Below are 20,150 nucleotides of genomic sequence, written 5' to 3' on the forward strand. Positions count from 1 at the left end.
TGTTTAACGTCACAGTTTCATCAGTCTACCTTACAGTAGTTGTCATGTGTATCCACTGAATAGAGTTCATTGGTTTTAACCCACATCTGCCAATCCCACTGTACTAAGAAGATTATTAGAAAATTAGTGCTGTCCTCACCTTGTGTGTGTGTGTGTGTGTGTCCAGCAGACAGATCCACAGGGTAATCCAGTTAGCATGACCGTTCCCCACGTCCAGCTCATCAACCCAGAGAACCAGATTGTTGAGGTGAGTTGAGTCACTCTGTACTCTCAGTAGTTGCCTCACTACTGTTTCTGTAATTATGCTTGATAGCAACCTACGATCGATTGGAACGTTATTTCATAAAGATGAAAATCCCAATCGTGGTTTTTGTCTCGCCATGTTTGATGGGTGGAAATTGCAGCACTTCTTTCAACAGCAGTCATCCGCACATCAATGCTCTATTGTAATATATTTCATATTATGGATCCGTGTCGTTGTTAGTTGTTTGTAAATGAATTGATAAATTGATAGACAATTTTCTACACAGGATTCATCTCAGACTACGATCAGACACAAGTATTCACACGTACAGTACGAGTACACATGCAGAGCCTCAAAGCTGACTCACAAACACTGTGAAACACAAGAATGTGTCAGAGTGCTGCATTGCAGCAGGGATTTTTAAGAAAAGACCTGGTATTGCTAAATGATAGCATTCGAACATGTTCAAAAATGCGTATTCTTTTAAAAATAATGAATGCCTGCAACACACACAAAGGCAAATACAAATGACTACATGCTGTATGTATTTTCTTACTTAGCCGGATGGCAGCATGGCACTGGACAGTGATGAAGGAGAGGAGCCATCTCCCGAGGCCATGGCTCGCTACCTTTCAATGAGGCGGCACACTGTGGGGGTACCAGACCAAAGGTAACACCTGCGGCTTTATTCGTTAGTTTGATATTCTCATTCACAGTTATGAAGTGTTCATTGGTCACACATTGACACAAAAATAGTGTAGTGTCTAATTTGATGGTTCACTTAAATAATCTATGACATAGTATAAGCAATAGTCTATGACAGGTGTGCCCAAAATTCTTCCTTTGGATGGTTTAATATGAATCTTTGAAAAATAAAAAAAACAACACCACCACCAATTGAATTGTACTGCATTATAATATAATGTTATTATGATGTAAGAAAGTACTGGGATCCCAGGTTCCTTAATTAATTGTTAACCTGTAACATAGTTAAGTCGCAGCTTGACATTGAATGTTTCGGTTACAAAATATTGTTTTTCTAAAGTGCCTCCATCGTGTTGCATATCAGCTTTTTATGTGCTGGTACAGTACATGGGAAATTTCACTCCTTTTCTAACTTCTACTACGACTAAATCAGCCTGTGATGGATCTGAATTCCTGTGCAGTGCTCTGTCTTTAGTTTTACACACACATTAAAACATTCTGAATATCAATTTTAGGGCGCTTTTAAAACAACATAAATGGTGATGTAGATTTTCTAGTACCTAAATCTTTTATTTTTTTCTTAGTCCACTCCACTTTGGACAGTCTGTTTCTATAATGTTTGTATTTGAGTCTGTTTGCTCAAAACCAAAACCATTGACTTTGTTCTTTCATTCCCTATCCTCCTATCCTTTCCACAGGACGGAGATGCAGGAAGACCTCCAGAAACTGCCACCAGGTTTCCCACGTGGTGTAGTGCCCCAGCCCCCATTCCCTCTATTGACCCCCAATATGGGCCAAATACACACTCTCATGCCAACACAGAGCCTGCAGCCCACACAACAATTGGAGTACAAGGTACAGAGAGTTGGTTCAGTCTTTCACATGGTGATTTGGAATATTTGGAGGTTAATTGGTGTTAATAAGTGTTTGTGTTGCTCAGCTCTGAATGTATTTGACTTCTTATGCCTGGCGATCCTACAGGAACAGTCTTTGCTTCAGCCACCCACACTTCAACTACTCAATGGCATGGGGCCTCTCGGCCGACGAGCTTCCGATGGAGGGGCTAACATTCAGCTACATGCTCAACTCCTAAAAAGGCCCAGGGGGCCCTCGCCTCTTGTCGCCAGCCCGGTGAGTATAGATGTCATTCCTGAGGTTAAGTATTTCTGTATGTCAACTGTTAGAGTCCTGACCAGTTCCCTCTCTGCCTCTCACAGCACCCTATCCCTGCTGTAGCTCCAGTAGATGAAGAAGGTTCAGATGGAGAGCCAGACCAAGAGGCGGTACAGAGGTAACCCACGGTGATGGTTTTGGGCGGTGCTGGGATTTTTTTTTTTTTTTTTTTGCAAAGGTGCTGTCTAAACTGGATCCTCTGGACGACCTGTAGCCTGTGACCATATATCACAGTTAGATTTGGCTATCATGTTTATTTAAAAATCCACAATAATTTTATTGTAATGTTGAATACATATCTGCAACACAACTTTATATGTCAATATGTTAAAGGCCTTAAGTACAATAAGACAATGACATGCAAAATATGGACTTTTGTAAGTATTTTTTTGTCACAAAATCTTAGTCTGTTAGCTTTAGTTTTTAGTTAAAAACAAAATACAATTCTGGATTTAAGCAATAACAGAATTACACAATGGAGTTTTTTATTACTATTTAGATTTGTAAAGCCAGCCACAGGTTTTATAAGTGAAAATGTGGTTTTGGATTCTGAAGTCCGTGGTCAGGGTTTTCCAGCAGGTCCTCTTCAGACAGCAGCCTCAGCAGACTTCGCTGGTGTCCTGGGTTGCTGGGAGTGAGTGCCTTTAGGCTGCTCTGCTTTTTTCCCCCCTGAGAGGTGGCCATGCTGTGGTGCTTATCCCATCTCTCCCCCTTTGTCCATCGCGCAAGTGCCTTCCGCCACAATTCCAAACTAAATCTCCCTCCAAAATCAGCCCTCCTATCTCTCAAACTCTTTGGCCAAAAACCTTCTTTATCTCCCTAATTTCAACAAGTGCCAAATTATTTCCTGACTTTCTCACTCTTTTCTCACACAGCTTTGCTAACTCTGAAGCTTGCAAAACCAGTGATTTCAAATGGCAACCTGTCCAGTCCTTAAATTGGAAGCTGGGGGGTTTTGGGATCACTTTAAGCTTTAACATCCATCTGTGGTGTCATTTTACTTGTTTTTCTGATTGGCTAAATTGATATGACTGATGGCCCCTAGGCAGAGGTGGTTAGGGGTGGGCTTCCCCCCCCCCCCCCTCCATCTCCATTAGTCAATGAAGACAGAGAGCTGACCAGCGCTGCTTCCTGTCTCCCACCCTCACCCCCGTCCTCCCCCTCCCTGCGGCCCAGGTACCTGGCGAACCGCTCCAAGCGACACACGACGCACGCGCTCATGAGCACATCGCATGGCGAGCCCTCGGCAGACTCACAGTGGCCCCAGGGCCCCCGCCAGAGGGGGGTTTGGGCCCCCGACATACACACCCGGTGAGGGGACACACCCACGCCGTTGTATATGCACTCACACCCCACAAACACACAAAACCTTACATACATTTTGGGGCACATTAAGCCTAACTCTCTCTATCTCTTACACCAATACTCAAACACAGCTCATCACACACACATACACACACACACACACACAAACACAAACACAAACACAAACACAAACACAAACACAAACACAAACACAAACACAAACACAAACACACATACACTGCAGATAAATAAATTGCGCCACATGAAGGTGGTTCATCCTCCAAAGGAGGAGGTTGTTTTTGCCAGTGAATGTGTTGGAGGTGGAGAACATCTCCACACCACCTGTAAACCATACTTCAAATTAACTGCTTCTTCCCTAAAAGCCTGGAAATAGCAGGTATGTGTTATGTTACTGAGTCTTTCTGTAGAAGCAAACCCTCAAATCCAAATGATCTTTGTCTTAAGTCTTAGTGGACACATTTGTTATGTTATAATTCTACCTGTCCTTCATGAATATAATCTCCCTCCAGCTCCAAGTAGAAATGTGCTTGTGTCTGTTGTTACAGAAAGCCCACTATTTAGAGGTAGAATGGATGTGTGTAGCCAGAGGCTATGTCTTTGTTCATGGATTACTTTTCTTGGAAATGATGGATTTAGACAATTATGTTTTGATCAATAATGGATAATTTGTTTATGTGACCTTTACATCTGTCTACTGTCAGTCAGTGACTCAAAAATGACAAGTCGTACATGTAGAAAGAAGTCTTTTGACATTTAAGTTGCAGTTTTACCCTTAGTCAGTTATATTTATCCAATGTTAGGGTTATGGTTAATCAAATTGTACCTCCTACTGAGCTTTTGGTCACGGTTAAAATTATTTTAAGAATATATTCTACACGGATTTATTGCTCATACCAGTTGTGTGAATTTACTATGTCCTACGATTTAAAATATTTTACCGTCATACTTGTAGTACTGTATTTTTAAATCATGTGATGTGTTTGTGTCTTGTGTGTCTGCGTTTCGTCACTTTGTGTCCTTGTGTGTGTCCATGTGTTTGTGTCTGCTTCTTGTGGTCCCCCCCTCCTCAGATCCAGTTATAAGGACTCGAACACCCTTCATCTCCCCATGGAGCGCTTCTCACCTGTCAGACGGTTCTCTGACGGCGCTGCCACCATCCAGGCTTTCAAGGCTCATCTAGAAAACAGCAGCCTCATTAAGCAACTCAAACAGGTAGACATTAATATCAAGGCATACCAGGGGAAAACGGGGAAAAACCTCAATGCCCTTCTCTATTCACCCAGAGAACACTGAGTTAATGAGGAATCTTCCCCCAATTTGGCTGTGCTCCAAATATTTGGTTTACAAATGTTTTCTGCATATTTTAAGATCATTTTGTTTACTGACAAATTTAGCTTCTGTAATAGAAGATAGTCCCTATTTTTTGAGAGATGAAGGACCCAATCATCCTGTGAGATTTGTTTAGACATTTTTTTATTTCGTTTTAGTGAAAGGAGTGATTGATAACATTCTCGATTGATACCTAAGGTGAACGGAATCGTCGTTTAATTTGGAGGATGTAATGGTTTTGCATTCATCGTGATCCATTGATATCAGATGGTATGAAAACTTCACGGCAACAATTTTGGTCATATTGCATGCCCTACTGTGGCGATCGAAGGTAAAACAGTATTACAGGACTACAGGAGAGAAGCTATCTGTGTTAAAAGAGCTACATCTGGCTAGGGCTGAATAAGTTAAGGAAAATATCTAATTTGCATGGTCACTGCCTGGTTTTCAGTAAGTCAGTCTGACTTCTTCTTTAAGCTGTCAGTCAAAGATGCAGAGATGCTCTACAGTGATTGTTTGCAGATGTTGCCAAGAGTAGTTAGTCATGAATTATACAATTTAGTGGTGGCTGTGCAAAGAGCATGCAGCATGTTGTTCCAGTCATGATGCTTATGTCTTCACAGGGTTTGTTTATTTGTCGACCTGAATGCTGTTTTCAGACTCCCCGTAATCTTGACACACAGTGAACAAAATGTCTTTAAGCTGAGGTTAGTTGAGGCCCATCACCTAAGAAAACCCTCAGACATCACATCATCTGCAGGGACACTGCACTGATATTAACTCACCCAGTGCGAGGCGTAGGTAGGGAAGACAGTCATCATCTTTTTAGTGAGTGCTTTGCTTTAGACCTCTACTGAAGTGCTGGGATTATCTTAACTTTCAAGGGTTAAGGGGGTTAATAAGGCTTGAGGAGAGGGTAACACACTTGACCTACATCCTGGCAAAACTCCCCAAACACATGGAATCTCTCTCCACACAATCGGCGCACTTTCTCCCACTAAGAGCATGCAAGGAACTGGGTGTACACAAGTGTAGAGATGATTATATGACCTCAGAGTATATTATACATGTTGTAGCTGGTCATACAAGTCGGCAAGCCTGTTCTTTTAATCATTTTGGATTTCAAAGTGCTTGGGGGCAGCAGCTTTTACTTTCTCAATTTTTTTTGCAGAAGGAAACTGGTTCAGACTGGAACTTTGTGAAAAGATGTGCTTTAAGCACTGGCAGCACAATTAGTTAGTTTTTAATAAATACAATCACTGCCATTATCCAATGCAGTAGCTTATTTGTATGAGTGCACATTTGAGCAGCTTTAGCCAAACAGTCAGTCAGGTGATTACACATGGAGATAAACCCAGGTTCCACTGGGAGATTAAGGGAAAAGTGTTGCATCTGAACACTAAACAGTGTGAGCCACAAATGAGAAAAGCATTGGCAAAGAAATAGATATTGTTCTTAAGTTCTGTAAACAATGTATGCAAAAGATACATATTGTCAGTTACTGCTGATGAATTGATCTCTTGCTGTTGATAATTATTTTGTGTTGCTACAGCATCACAGTAATTTGGATAAGAATGGAATAATCTCAAATTAGCTTACAAATTGAACTGTAGTGTGCTTTTGTTGGATACATTTCCCTCTGTTTAAGTTTTGATTAGGGTAAATAACGTTCACTGAATGAAATATACACTTTTCTAAATAGTATATTCAATATTTTTGGTCCTCGTCTTTGTTTCCAATAGGAGTGTGAGCAACTCCAGAAAAAGTATGCTCTCCAGCAGGATGATCATCTCCTGGAGCACACCCAGCAGCAGCATATCCTCTACCAGCAAGAGCAACAAATCCTCCACCAGCAAATCCAGGTATCTGAAGTGGACAAAGTCACACGGAGGTGGTGTTCAAAGCCAGAATTACACTCATTTCAAGATGGTTTCACTCCTTTACGTTTCTTCATGCAGGGTAGAATGAGCTGCTTTAATTTCCAGTTAGTTAGTTTGTTACCCCAGCTTGAGTCCTACCTTTGGGACACATGCCTGATTGTTGCATACATATATGTAATCTGGTGCAATAAGCCGAACATAGTCTCAAAAACAAATTAACAAATGATGTTATTCTGAAAACTAAGAGGCAATGTATTTATCTTTACCTGCAGGGTCTGTCTTTAGGCCATGGAGAGAGCCAGCCGAGTCACCTAACCCACCAGCTTCAGAGGTGAACATGCGCGCGCACACATTACTCATCAGCCATTGAACGGTGAAGAATGAACTTTATACTGTGGTGCAGCGGTATCGACTGAAATGCTACATCGCATAATTCTTGTATTATTTTTTTTTCTTTTGTTCTCTCCTCTGTTTTTTTCTCTCTCAGATTGCGTATCCAGCCCTCCAGCCCGCCGCCAACACATCCCAGCAACCACCTCTTCAGGCAGCCCGATCAAAGCCCTCCACCTGGCTCTGCAGGCATAATGCAAGGGCATGGTTAGTGATAGTTTTTTTCGTTTTTTTGCCGCAGCTGAGTTAACATGTTGGTCATCGAGATCATTATAACTTATGGTTTCATTATGATTTTTGATTGACATATTGTAATGGTACATTAGCTATGATGCCAGCTATTGTTGGGACTGTAAATACAAAACAATCACTTGAAAGCAGTAGCAAGAAAGTTAGTTGGTAAGTGCCTCAGAAGATTCTTGCTCTAGTTATATTTTCTCTTCGTGAAATTTGCAGAAGAAATTTGGTGGGTCGTATCATGCCTTTCCTGTCCTCTCCTAGGTGGTCCGTCACCAGTGCAGTACCAGCACCAGCATGGTACTCCAGCACTGTACCAAGGCCAGAGTGGTAGCCCGCCTCCCACAGGTTTGCCTCGAGTTGCTCTCGCGACAAATCAGCAAGCACCATCTGTCCGCCCCACTGTCCCTTTGGCACAGGGTGTACCTCAACAACAGCAGGTGACAACAAGGAGCCATTTAACTGTTTTCCTTTTGTATTTTTGCTGATGTTACATGTGTTATAATGTCTCTATGCAGGTTTTGTAACTATTAACATACTGGGCAAGAGGCGTACCACACCCTGGATGTGATGATAAAAATGATAGTGTGTAGTGATAGTATTAATGATATAGATTTTTTTTTAAATGCTCCTCGTCTCTATTTTCTTCTCTCCTTTCCATTCTTCTTTTCACTCACTAACCCCCTTCCTTTTCCCCTCCCAACCGGTGGAGGCAGATGGCGTTGTACTCTGAGTCTGATTGTGTCAGATATTTCTCCCTGGTTTTTTTTTTTCTCTCCACTGTTGCCAAGTACATGCTCATTATGTTCCTGATGGGTTTCTGTGTAATAATTGTAAGGTCTTGAACTTACCAAGCAAAGTGCTTGAGATAATGGAGCTTATGAATCGGGAGGATACAAATGAAAATGATTTGAGTTGTATTCTTTTTTTTTTTAATTTGGCTTGACATCAGTGTAAGGTGATTCCTTGAGTAATAGTTAATTTCAGCATTGACTGTTTATACAGGTGACCATCCAGGTGCAGGAGGTGGAACTGGGAGGTGTGGCGCAGAGACAAGGTAGCTTTTTGTCCACACCAGGACACAGAGTTCTTGGGAAGCAGCTGAGTGCAGACAACGCTGAGATGCACAGGTGACCTCACCCATCCTGTCACCACATCACCTGATGGCTTTTACACCCTCCCAGCATTACCATTGGACTGTTACTGTGTCATCTCCTTCCATCTTTTTTTTTTTTTTTTTTTTGACACTCTTCATGATCTCACCTCCCGGCAACAACAGCCACCTGCATGCTATTCTGTGTATTATTATTTTTTGTGTTTCCCCTTTCTGCCATGTTCACCGATTTATTTTCTGATTTTTAATTGTATTTTAAAGGTCTAATGTGTAAGAATTAGTGACACCTGATGATGAGGCAGATTGCAAGAAACAAAGGACTCTTTCCTTCACCTCTCCCTTTCCCAAGCATGTCAGCGAACTACTGTGGCCTTCATACACCAAAAAGGGATATTTGTCCTCAACAACCTTGTCTACTGTCAGCTGACGGTGATGCAGTTCTTAGCTACAATGTGTTTCTTTGAGTTATGCATCATGTGGGTAGAGCAGTTCTTCATTTGCAAAATAAGCTTCTGCTTCAAAACCCAAAATGTACACTCTGGCTGGTCTGTCCCTTTAGGCTGTTGTAAAAACATGGATGCCATGAAATGGTGAATTCGGTTACAGCACCTACATTGCTTAAATGACGTAAAAAAAGAAGATTTTTCTGAGGCTATTAAGACCAAATTATTATTGTTTTGAAGCTATTTCACATTTATACAAATATATTTATTGCATTTCTGCCAATAAACTCCTAAATGTTTGACCTTCAAAACCTCAGACATTAACACTGGTACACGGTCACAGTACTGACAGTTAACTAAAATCCAACCTTAAGTTTTTCCCAAGATGACTTCTCAACATTTTCTCGACTACAGAATAACCCGGTGAGTGGTTGGATGTTGGTGTTAGAAGTACAGTATGTGTTGAGACCCCATCAGTTGAAGTAGGTGATCAGTCATCCTGTGACACCTTCCCATGAACGGTCCCCATACCCAGCACTGCCTTCACTAAGAGCTCACGTGATGGTCTTCAAAAAACAAATAAAAAAATCCATCATTTGGAAACAGCTTAACACCTCTTGGTGAATTGTTGAACCTGGATCCAACCTGAAGTGTTTGCTAGGCTGCCTGTTTGGTGTTTTTAACAAAGGCCTCCTGTAGATTGATGAAAGGTGAAGGTGATGTAGTGGCATCCTAACCAGGACTTGGGTGTATGTCGCTGTTAGACAACAGATGGCTAATAAAGCTCTACATTCCCTCTTCCTATCCAGTCGCAGCCTCGGCCGCTTCACATCGGGCTATGAACAGGCCCAGTTCAATGCCCACATCCTCTCTGGCGACGCTGCCTCCCGGGGTGCTTCCGGAGTGATCAGCTCCTTCAGCCCGTACCTGCAGGGAGCCTCTCTCAAAGTCCCCAGCCTAGACGGGTACCAGGGCGGGGTGGTGGGTGGCAACTATGGGACTCCCTCAACACTACAACAGGCCCTGCTCTCCCCTACACCTTTGGACTACCGCCCCCCACAACAACACGTCACCCCCACCCTGCAGGGCCTCCTCTCCCCCCGTCACTCTTTAACAGGGCACGCTGATCTTAGGTTGCCCCCCCAAGACCTCGCTGCCCTGCTCAAGAGGCACAGTCCCCGGCCGTGCCCAGCGCCCCCCACACCACCCAGCGGTCCACCCCAGGAGTATGGAGAAATGTTGCTTCTACACCAGCTGAGCCAGGGTGAGAGCTTGGAGCCACCAACACCACAGGGTGCCCCCGGAGGCCCGCACTACCTCCACCTCCTCCAGATTCGACCACCTGATGTCCAGCCACAGCAGCACCCAGCCCAACCACCCTGCCCCAGCTTACCTTACTCAGAGAGCATGGAGGAGGATGAGGTGCCACCAGGCTACCATCACCCACACGAGGGCTTGCTGACCAAGGCAGGGGAAGGTCATGAGCTTCTAGGGCCTCCTCTAGGAGGCACCCCACCCTATAACTCCCCGACACACAGGCATGGCGGCTATATAAGGAGTCCTCCAGCAACGAGAGGTAACGGCTGCTTTATTGTTGCGTGTGTACTTAACTTAGATTAAATGAACTCTTTTCAAAACCTAAAATACATTGTGTACTGAGCACACTCTTGTTTTCTGTCAGAATCTGAGTGCGTGGAGTGTAGGCCCCCAGGGCAGGCCATGGAGGTGCCTGATCATAATGGTGTGGGCTATACTCGAGGTCCCCAGGGTGACGCCTATAGGTCCCGTGGACAGCTACAGCGCCACCACACCATTCAGACCTGCGATGATGCTTATGTGAGCTAAAGTCTATTGATGAATTACTTTGAGCAGATTGACTACATTCCTTTAAAGGGCTGAACAATTAACCAAGCAATTAGCAAAGCAATTAGCAAATTACAAAAGTTATAATTTTTGATTGTTAAATATTTTCTGCCACTGAAAAAATTTAATTAGATAAATGTTAGAAACAATATCTTTAAGTGCCTGTCCTTGCATTATAGTGTAGTAGTTGATATTTTTGATGGTATCCCATCTGATAATGTTTCGGCTTGTAAAAAAATCTAACTTGACTTACAAAATTATGTCACAATTCATTACGAGTAGGAAAGCAAATGTTTACATGACCAAATAAACCAGGGAGTCATATTTATGTAGATGTTTTTGGAGGTATTGCTGCATGTTAATCATATCTGATCATTTAAAAAAAAAAAACAAAAAAAAAACTTCAGAGTCATCATAGGGATTCATTCAGGATTCTAAAAATGGTTCCCTCTCTGGCTGCTCAGGACCAGGTAGAGCCCATGTCTGGGATGAGTCTGTTGGCTGGAAAGGCATTAAGCTCTGCTCGCATGTCAGACATCCTCAGCCAGACATCATTGACAGAAAGCCAGCAGCTGCACCAGCGGGAAGAGTCAGGTCAGTGTGAGACATGATGTTACCTGAAATACAGTTATTGTTATTTTTCTTTTGTCCCTATCACTAAAATCTGTGTGCTCCTAATGCAGTGTGTGATGTCGAAGGGGAGCTCCATGCAGCATCGTGCTACCCCTCCTCCTGCACCAGTGACATGCTCCTCAGCTACAAGCCCCCAGACCTGCAGTACAGCATGGAGCAGGCTGGGGTCTAGCACAGGTACACACAAACGGAACAAAGAGTTGATGATAAAAAGTCCACCTTTATTCATTTTTAAAAAAAGGGGTCTTGAGTAACGTTGGTTGTTATCTGGTGATAGAGACACAGGTATACAGGGGAGGGGATTTGGGAAAAAGGAGAAATGGTGGCTAGCACGAGTCCAGCAGCTTCGTGTACAACTTTGCTGTAGTTTGTGTGTGGCCTCAAACTGAATTGACTCCTCAATCTCAAATCTGGGATTGCAGCCAAAACTTCTCGGGCACATTCCTTTTGGCACATCATCACCTTATAAATCACTTTCTGGAACAATTTTTTGTAGTTATGTAGTAGTTTATATAGTAATCATTCATCACATGCTTTGACCTTGCTTTTATGGGTTACTCAACATTTATTACCTGGGTTTAATTTTTTTCAGTCTCTATTTTAATCTGTTTGTTTTCACCCCTGTGCTGATTTTTCTTTTTTTATTATTATTATGTAACAATCCACAGTATTTACCCTTTTGATCTGTTTCATGTTGTCCTTTTACAGCTCTGGGCTTTCAACCAATTGATCAATTACATTAGTTCACGCATGAATATAACTCTTTAAATCAAGGATTGTGTTCATCCAATCGTGCCGTTATATGATTGAGGCACTTTTAACAGAAGCAGTTGTCAGGAGTCTGTGTGCTCCTGTAGTAGCTTGCTCAAGATTGTTCAACCCCTCAATCATTCAAGAAATGCAAGTCACTTGGCAGGTCTGACATATTCCTTTCAAAATTAAGGGCTTAAGCAGGATGATTTTATTTTCTATAAATAGCAAAAAAGGTGTCGACAACTGGCATGCGGAGACGTTTTGGACGTGCGTGCCTCAGCACACTTTCTGGTTTCTTTCGCCCATGTTTTTTTCAGGAAACTCAACATACAGATGTATTTAAGCAAGTGGCAACTGATTGTGACATCACTCATATTGATATTTTGCAAGTGGAAGTTCCTGCAACCAGCACCTATTGGACGATACTAGCAGTCATTCAAACTGGTGTCCACATCATGTGCTATTGAACAATACCTGGAGCTCCTTAGGGAAAATGTTTACTGCAGTTATAAATTAAGTGAGAATTGGGCTAATTTTCTTTGAGAATTCCATTCAAAATGACTTCTTTTTGCAGCCAGCAGAGTTGCCCTCTGGTGGCTATTCATTATATTCTTACTTCCTGGTTGGTATCTAGAGCAACCTGGAACACTAAATAACTTGTCACTGTGGTTGGACAATCATGAGAGATTTCATACTAGTTTGTAGTTTGTGTTTTTTGAGAGATGCTCCGGTTGTTGTGTTCTTTCATATTGATTTGTTCTGTTTCTCCTGTGAATGTCCTCATGAAATCCTCATAAATATATAGAGTGATTCTTTATCTATACTGATTTGTTGTCCGAGAACAATCAGACACGAGGAAATGAAATCTAAAACTATGGTGTGTTCTAAAAATGTCGACATGTTTTGTTCCGTGTCAGAAGTATTTCTGCATCCGCGCTATCACGTGCTAAGATGAAGTTCAGGGATTGATTGATTTTATTTGGTTTACAATGAGGTTAAACTAAAATTGACAGTTGTGGTTTTATTTCATTGCTGGTAATAAAAAAAAAATGTGGTGACTGATAAAAATCAGTTGTTAACGATGTCATCACCTGATCTTGGTTCTGTCAGACCAAAACAAAACACCAGACATTGTAACGCCTGCAGTGTTTGAAAAGTGGTCGTGGTCGTGTTGACAGCAGATATAACCTGATCAATTGCAATGTGTTTTTCTTTGTATATTTGGTTAACTTGTTACGTCACCAATTTAATGTTACATGAGAATGATTAGAAAAAGGAATTGGCAAAATCAAAATGGCAGAAGCCCCAGGACAAAATAACAACAATGACATCAGCTGGGTGATTTTTGCCCACGCCACAGATGTGCAGCTTTTCTCAGGGACAAAATTGTTTATTCAATAGAAATTCTGACATTTACCGTGACTGCCATTTAACTTGCTTTTACGTCTAGCTCCAGTTAAATATTCAATTGTAGATTTAACACTCTAACTGTGACACCATAAAAATATTTACCACTATACTCTTACGCAACGGGTAGAACTTTCAACATTCTTGATTATTTTATTTGTTAAGTGATTAGTTACTCATTTAGATTTAAAAATAATGAATTGTTCTCTGTTAGTATAAAATATGACTGAACAATTTGAGGAAGATATCCAATGGTGATTTTTGTGTAATTTTCAAGTGCGTTGGAAAAAAATTGCCTTGCTTGCTATTTGGTTTGCCATATAGTCAGGAAGTCCAGGTTCAGTTCAGTATTCACTGTGTGATAGATTGAAAATGTGATGGAGCTTTACCACACAGATATCAAATCATTAAATACTCTATAGCCATGGTTCTCAAACGGTCGTACGCCAGCTTCCTCTGGTGGAGCATGGAGGAAAATCAGAAATACTGTTTTACTGTATTTATCAGGGTATGTGATCGGAGTGGAGAGAAATGAAAATGAAACAAATAAAATCTCTCGCTCTGTCTCGATCTAATTTCAGCATTCCAATGTCTGAAGTATGTTTGAGGAAGAGGATGATGAGAGAGGTCTAATTGGGAATAAATCTGCCTCCTGTGTAAAGTCCTGTGGCTGACTTTGCTCGACCTATTTACGCCAATGTATTTTAACGTTGCCGATAATGGCGTTACTTCAAGAGCTCAATATTTTCTCAGGTGGTTCTTGGTATAGAAGGTTTGAGAACCACTGTTCTACTGCAAGACTAAGAACGTAAAGATATGAACCGATTACATATATTATCCCAAGTAGAAAAACTAACCCAAAACAAATGACGTAGACAAAACTGTTGAAATACTTTTTCTTCTCTTCATATGTCTTCCTGTAGGAAAGGATGTATCCTGTGTACAGCGGTCCATATCAGCCATCCTGAGTTGTGTTGACTTGAGTTGAGCAGCATCACACCAAACCACCACCACCACCGTCGTCTTTTGCCCAACCTGGGGCTGGGGAGGGGGGAGCGGGCACTCGACGTCCATCTGTATCGTCTCCGCCTGTCCCCGGGAAGGGAGTCTATGAGAGAGTGTGGGTGGGTGTAATATTCAGTGGGGGGGGGGATGGGTGGGTGGGGAGCACAGGTGGGGCTGTGGGGGTTTTAAAGGTCAAAGTGCCAGCATTTTCTGCACAGACCGTCAGCACTCGCTGCTGCTGGTCATCTCTTCTTTTCTTCACCTCCCGTCGCGGTTAGACTGCAGTTCCACTCTTCCCTCTTCCGGCCCCACAGCCTCACCCCCCTCCCCTTACAAACCTGAGCTCCCTCACCTGCCACCCCGCTCCCACCTGCTGCCCCGGCCTAAAACTCCTGTGTCATCATTTGTCCTCTATTAACTGTTGGCATACTTCGTTACGTGCCTCGTCGGCTAACGCATTGATCCGGTCACACTCGGCAGAACATGGAGTCTAACGTAAAACACACACTGCTGCAACAAATCCAAAGTATTCACGTTAGGTCTGAGTGTGCATGCGTGACTGAAAAGACGAGGTGAGTTGACGTGAAGTTGTCTGTGAGAGTTGGTCAGTTCCTCCCTCTCTCGCTCTCTCCATCTCCTCCCCGCTGGCCTACAGCAGTTAATTCCGAAACGGGCCGAGATGTCGACAGTGGCGACCCCTTATTGGCCGGGTGACGGGTGTTTTGGATTAGGCTTTGGTCAGTCTCTAACTGGGCAACAGATACCGCTCTCCAAAGATGGAGCTCAGTGACATCGCACAGGACAAACCAGCTCTCATAGTTTTATAGTTTTTTTTTGTTTTTTTTTTCTGTTTGTTTCTTTTATTTGTTGTTAATTTTTTATTTTTTTTTTGAAATTAATTTTTACGGCTAATGTCCAAGCAGGCATTATGGTCAATATTGTTACTCTTGTCGTTACTGTTTTCCGTAAAAGAAGTTTTATTATAATGGATATTATTATTATTATGTTATTAATGGAAAAATAGTTATGTGTTGCAAGGAAGATGACTTTGTTCTTTGATTACTTAAGTAAATCTGCACTTTCAGTTCAAGCTATCCTCTCTTGTCTGTTTCCACCCTCTGCACACGGCTCCTCGCTCTCTGTCATGCTGTTAACCTGTTTTTCAATTTCACCCCTGTTTATCCACCTCGTCTTACCTTTCTCTCCATCCTCCTCCCTCCTTTTCCATGTCAGTGACAGTGTATTGCATTGTGGGTAGATTTACCAGACATTTGCTCCTTTCCTTGTACAGTGATGCCATGTATAGAACGCTATTGCAATTTCTGTATCAAATCTATTCTTTTTGTTACTTTTTTTTTTGTTTTGTTTTTAGATGTCGTTGGGGAGGCTTTTTTTTATATCGGTATTGTTTTTCATTTGTACTTTTGGATGTCTTCAAAGTGTTGTTTCTTTTCTTTCTTTTTTTTTTTTCGTTTGTTTCTTTGTTTTATGAATCTTTGAGATTTCTAGCCAAAAATGGACAGAGAGAAGAGAGATGCTGCTCTTTCTGTCCCGTAAAAAAGATTGTTCTTATTTGTTTTAAATATTATTATTATATCGAGACACTTGAATAAGAGGAGAGTAATTATTTTGTGTTGCTCTTTAAAGTATCATTTCAGTCGTTGATATTGTTGTGACTGTCATTCTTGTTGATGTTGGGCCTGTTTTCTGTTGGTGGGGTAGTTGCAGCAGGTTATACAGGGTCAGGCCTCAGGCTTTTTCTGGGTTGGTTTGGGTGCTACAGAGACTTGACAAATAAACAAAAACAAAAGATAAACTAACGATGGAATAACTTGTAAAATAGCTGACATATCATCCTAAACATCACAAGTGTGGAGACGGACTAACCCACTCCTCGTTCCCTCCCATGCTGCCCTGCCCATCTTCTGTGATCCTCCCACCATCTTTTACTACATCGCTTCTGATCAGATGAAGCATTACGGACAAAACGCCTCCTCGCAAGTTAACCTGTTACTATGGCAACTAAGGAGGACTCTACTACTGCTATTACTGGACAGCCCTCTTTTGGTTTTGTTGAACTTATGCCAAACCCAACCCCCCCCCCCCCCCCCAGCCTGGAAGGGATGATTAGCGGACACTATGTCTACATTTTATAACGGATCCTGTCTGAGTTAGATAAATCTGGAAACGCCTCCAAACCGTGAAAGGGAGACATTTATTTCAGGAGGTGAACGCAAGACTGAATTATTGAAAAATCTTCCACAGCGAAGGATCACTCGATTGTGGCCAGAGTATGGATAAGTGTGCCTACCTTAAAATGCGTCTACCAACATCTGTGCATCTTATGTTAAGTCAAACTACAGCGCAGGCAAATGGAGGCTACAGCATACTGGGAACCACAGTCGAGGATTAAATATCATCTTTTTAAACAACGTTTTTATTCATAAACATCAATTTATCCTCCCATATACAAGTACACCTGGATATTGAGGTGGGCCAGCAAGAGATGGGGAGGGGTAAAGATTTCTGCTTCACTTGTTTTGTGTTTAAACTGTCCAGATTTCACAATAACCTGGCTACATGGCTGGCATATTGTTCGCGGTTTCCATCCGAGAGCTGCAGATGGTGTCACACAGCGCTCGTGCTTTCCATTTTGCATCTTGTCACTTCCTGTTTACTGGCATTTTGCTCTCACTCAGACTCATCATGGTTAGCCCTAGATGTTAATCTGTGAAACCAGAGTGCACACGGGGTGGGATGGATTCATGAAATAACCTTGATTTAACCTGTTTTGCTGCATTTTCCCACCAAACGAAACCCAACTTCTTATGAATGAAAAAACATTTCCCTCCAGATCTCATTTGTTCCTCATGCAGATCTTTCCTGCAGTTTTCTTGTTTACGTCAAGCCAAAACTTTGATCTGGTGGAAAATCACTTTTACATACAGGAGAGGAAATGCCTGTAATGGAAGAATGTGCATGTCTCTTGTCCCATGGCAGTATAGAAACTCTAAAATTAAGACATAGAGGCTCCACTTTGTCTGATATTGTGACCAGTACCAGAGCTGTGTACGGAGAGCAAAGGCACACAGGAAAAGACGACTTTGTGTGAATGGAAAGCACTGCACATGAATTCAGAGACAATGGGGAGGAGAGCTGCTTTACACACATCTCCTGCCTCTCTAGACTGAACCTTTACCCTCCTCTCTTCTTTTTATCTCTCAAACCTTCCATTCCTGACTTGTATGTTTTTTTTCTCTCCATCCCATTTCTCAACAAGCCAGCTCTCTGCTCCAACCCTTAGGTTTGTTTTTGTTCTTAATTGGCTCTCTCTCTCTCTCTTTTTGTCATTTTTTTCTCCATTTGTTTTTATGTTCATTTCTGTTGAGTACAAAAATACTAAAGTGCAACAACAATGATTAAAAGAATATCAACCAAACTGAGATGAATAAATAAATATATATAAATAAAGAAATAATTTAAAAAGCATGCGACTCGTGTGTCTTTGTTTTGAACACAGCTGTTTGTATGACGGCAAGTTACCTGTCACAATGTCATCTGTCAAATCATGCACTTCTTTCTGTTTAAGCCTTTGTTCTACAGTATTGTTAAGTTAATTGTGTCATTTGTGTATAAATGAATGATTTAAAATTATTTTATTTCACAGATGCTGAGCTGGATGTTTTACAGTGCCAAAGTTGCTGGCTCTCTCTGGTGGACAAAATATGTAATGATGAAAAAAAGCGTACTAAATTTAACCTGGTTTGACATTTGTCTTTCGCAGTGTCTTGTTACTTATCGACATCATCATATCCCATGACGGTAAGCTGAATATGCTCATAAACCACAGCTGAGTTTCTCTGTCTTTTGTTGTTATGGTGTTCAGGATTATATTTGTGGACCGCTGAAAAAGATGACCGGTGATCAGAGTTGAAATCACGTTTTGTGTTGTGTGTTTATGTATAATCTTGAATGGAACTCTTTGTTTTTCCAGAGTGTCACGTGTGGAGCTTCATCTTCGGGTTAAAAGACTGGAGTTACCTGTATGTCTTGTTTACAGTCTGAATCTGGAGGTGTGCAGGCTGCACCTCGTACATCATCCATCCATTGACTACCACTTTATCCTCCACATGAGGGTGGCGGTGCTGCTGGTGCCAATCCTCAGTCTCAAAGCTGTGCTGGTTTTTAAATATGTTGGATGAATATTGTCAAATACTTTGCTGACTTTATTCTAAAGAGAACTGATAACACAAGGGTTATATCATATTTACCTTCCTATTATACAGATAGATAGATGTATAGTTGTTTCTTGTGACTGCAGTGCTCTGCGTGCTGCTACTCTGGTCTGGTACAGCTGCACTGCAGAGTCTCTCCAGTCTGAAGTAACTGAGCTCAGATACAATGAGCCTTGGAGTGTCAGCTTTTGCATCTCAGCAGTTGTTTTAGGATGCAAGATTGATGGATGGTAGGGAAAACGTGTTTATGTCGCTGAATTGACAGATGACTCTTCTATGCACCATAATGACATGTTCAATCCCCTCTCAGATCGTTAAAGATTGATGTTTTCCACCTTCCATCCTTGATATCAAACCTGTATAACCTTCTCTCCTCTCCTCGCCTCTGCACCTTATGCTACTTTAACATGCCTCATCACCCTCTCACCCCCTTCCCTCCAGCTCCTCAGCTATCTGCTTCTCACCTCTCCTCCTCCTCCTCCCTTCCCACTCTCACAGAGTGGCGACAGTGTGACTGCCTGCCTGCGTCAGACAGCCCTTGCCAGCTACTGAACACTGCTACTCGAGCTGCCGTGTATACCCTGCAAAAAAGCCCTGTGTGTGTGTGTGGTGTGTGCGTGTGTGTGTGTAATTGCATGAGTGTACGCAGATGGGAAAGCAACTGAGTCAGGGAGGGCTGCCTCTCATCTCTGCTGTTAGCACCATCCTTCACTCTCCCTCCTCTCCTCTGCTGCCATGGAGCTCGAGCAGGCTGAATCACAACAGCATCTGCACAAAGAGCTGAGGTAATTCTCGTTGTGTGTGATGTGGGCTTTCATTGCTGTATGAAAGTGCACACACATCTGTACTGAAATGCCTGCATGCAGCATTGTAAAATGTGTGTGTGTGCGTGAGAGAATACAATGTCTGGTCCTCAGCAGCCTATCAAATTACCCTGATTGTCAGAATAAATTCATGAACCTCTGATTGTTAAGCACTATCCCATCATATGTGCAAATGGTATGGATAATTTTACTGGTTGTATGTGTAGAATTTGTGTGTATTGTGTGTGTATTGTGTGTGTGTGTGTGCGTGTGTGTGTGTGTGTGTTGCCTTGATGCATCAGTTCCTGCTTTCGTACTCTGGTCACATGACCCAGCAAGCAACCACACTCGTCATAACATATTCCCCTGTACTTGCTGTATAAATACACATGTACATACACTATGTGTGTGTATATATTTATACATGTATGTATACACACACGTGTTATTATTGAATTATTGATATGTGACATGCACGTCTGTTGTTTTTGTCTTTATTGCCTCGTTTGGAAAGTTTAATTTCAGGTTTCAGGATTGTTTTTCCAATGAGAATGATTAAGATTCTTTTTATAATCTCATGTGCCCACAGAGGAATTGAGTCACGGTGGTT

The 20,150-nt window shown here is 42.0% G+C and overlaps 1 protein-coding gene across 1 annotated transcript in view; it reads left to right on the forward strand.

The window, feature by feature from the left end:
* The window catches only part of sik3 (SIK family kinase 3), a 32,098-nt gene extending 17,579 nt beyond the window's left edge, over window positions 1-14,519 (forward strand). Inside the window, exons 10-26 of the mRNA XM_083886093.1 lie at window positions 167-247; window positions 805-914; window positions 1,648-1,804; window positions 1,931-2,080; window positions 2,167-2,240; window positions 3,299-3,433; window positions 4,519-4,660; window positions 6,520-6,639; window positions 6,930-6,988; window positions 7,145-7,254; window positions 7,549-7,724; window positions 8,290-8,414; window positions 9,651-10,417; window positions 10,523-10,677; window positions 11,169-11,298; window positions 11,388-11,514; window positions 14,421-14,519. Of these exons, the coding sequence (XP_083742219.1) occupies window positions 167-247; window positions 805-914; window positions 1,648-1,804; window positions 1,931-2,080; window positions 2,167-2,240; window positions 3,299-3,433; window positions 4,519-4,660; window positions 6,520-6,639; window positions 6,930-6,988; window positions 7,145-7,254; window positions 7,549-7,724; window positions 8,290-8,414; window positions 9,651-10,417; window positions 10,523-10,677; window positions 11,169-11,298; window positions 11,388-11,509 (2,613 nt within the window). The 3' untranslated portion in view covers window positions 11,510-11,514; window positions 14,421-14,519. The remainder of the gene's footprint in view (window positions 1-166; window positions 248-804; window positions 915-1,647; window positions 1,805-1,930; window positions 2,081-2,166; window positions 2,241-3,298; window positions 3,434-4,518; window positions 4,661-6,519; window positions 6,640-6,929; window positions 6,989-7,144; window positions 7,255-7,548; window positions 7,725-8,289; window positions 8,415-9,650; window positions 10,418-10,522; window positions 10,678-11,168; window positions 11,299-11,387; window positions 11,515-14,420) is intronic.
* Window positions 14,520-20,150: the final 5,631 nt, after the last annotated feature.

This window comes from Microchirus variegatus (genome assembly GCF_963457635.1).
Source record: "Microchirus variegatus genome assembly, chromosome: 3".
In the NCBI taxonomy this organism is placed as follows: domain Eukaryota; kingdom Metazoa; phylum Chordata; class Actinopteri; order Pleuronectiformes; family Soleidae; genus Microchirus; species Microchirus variegatus.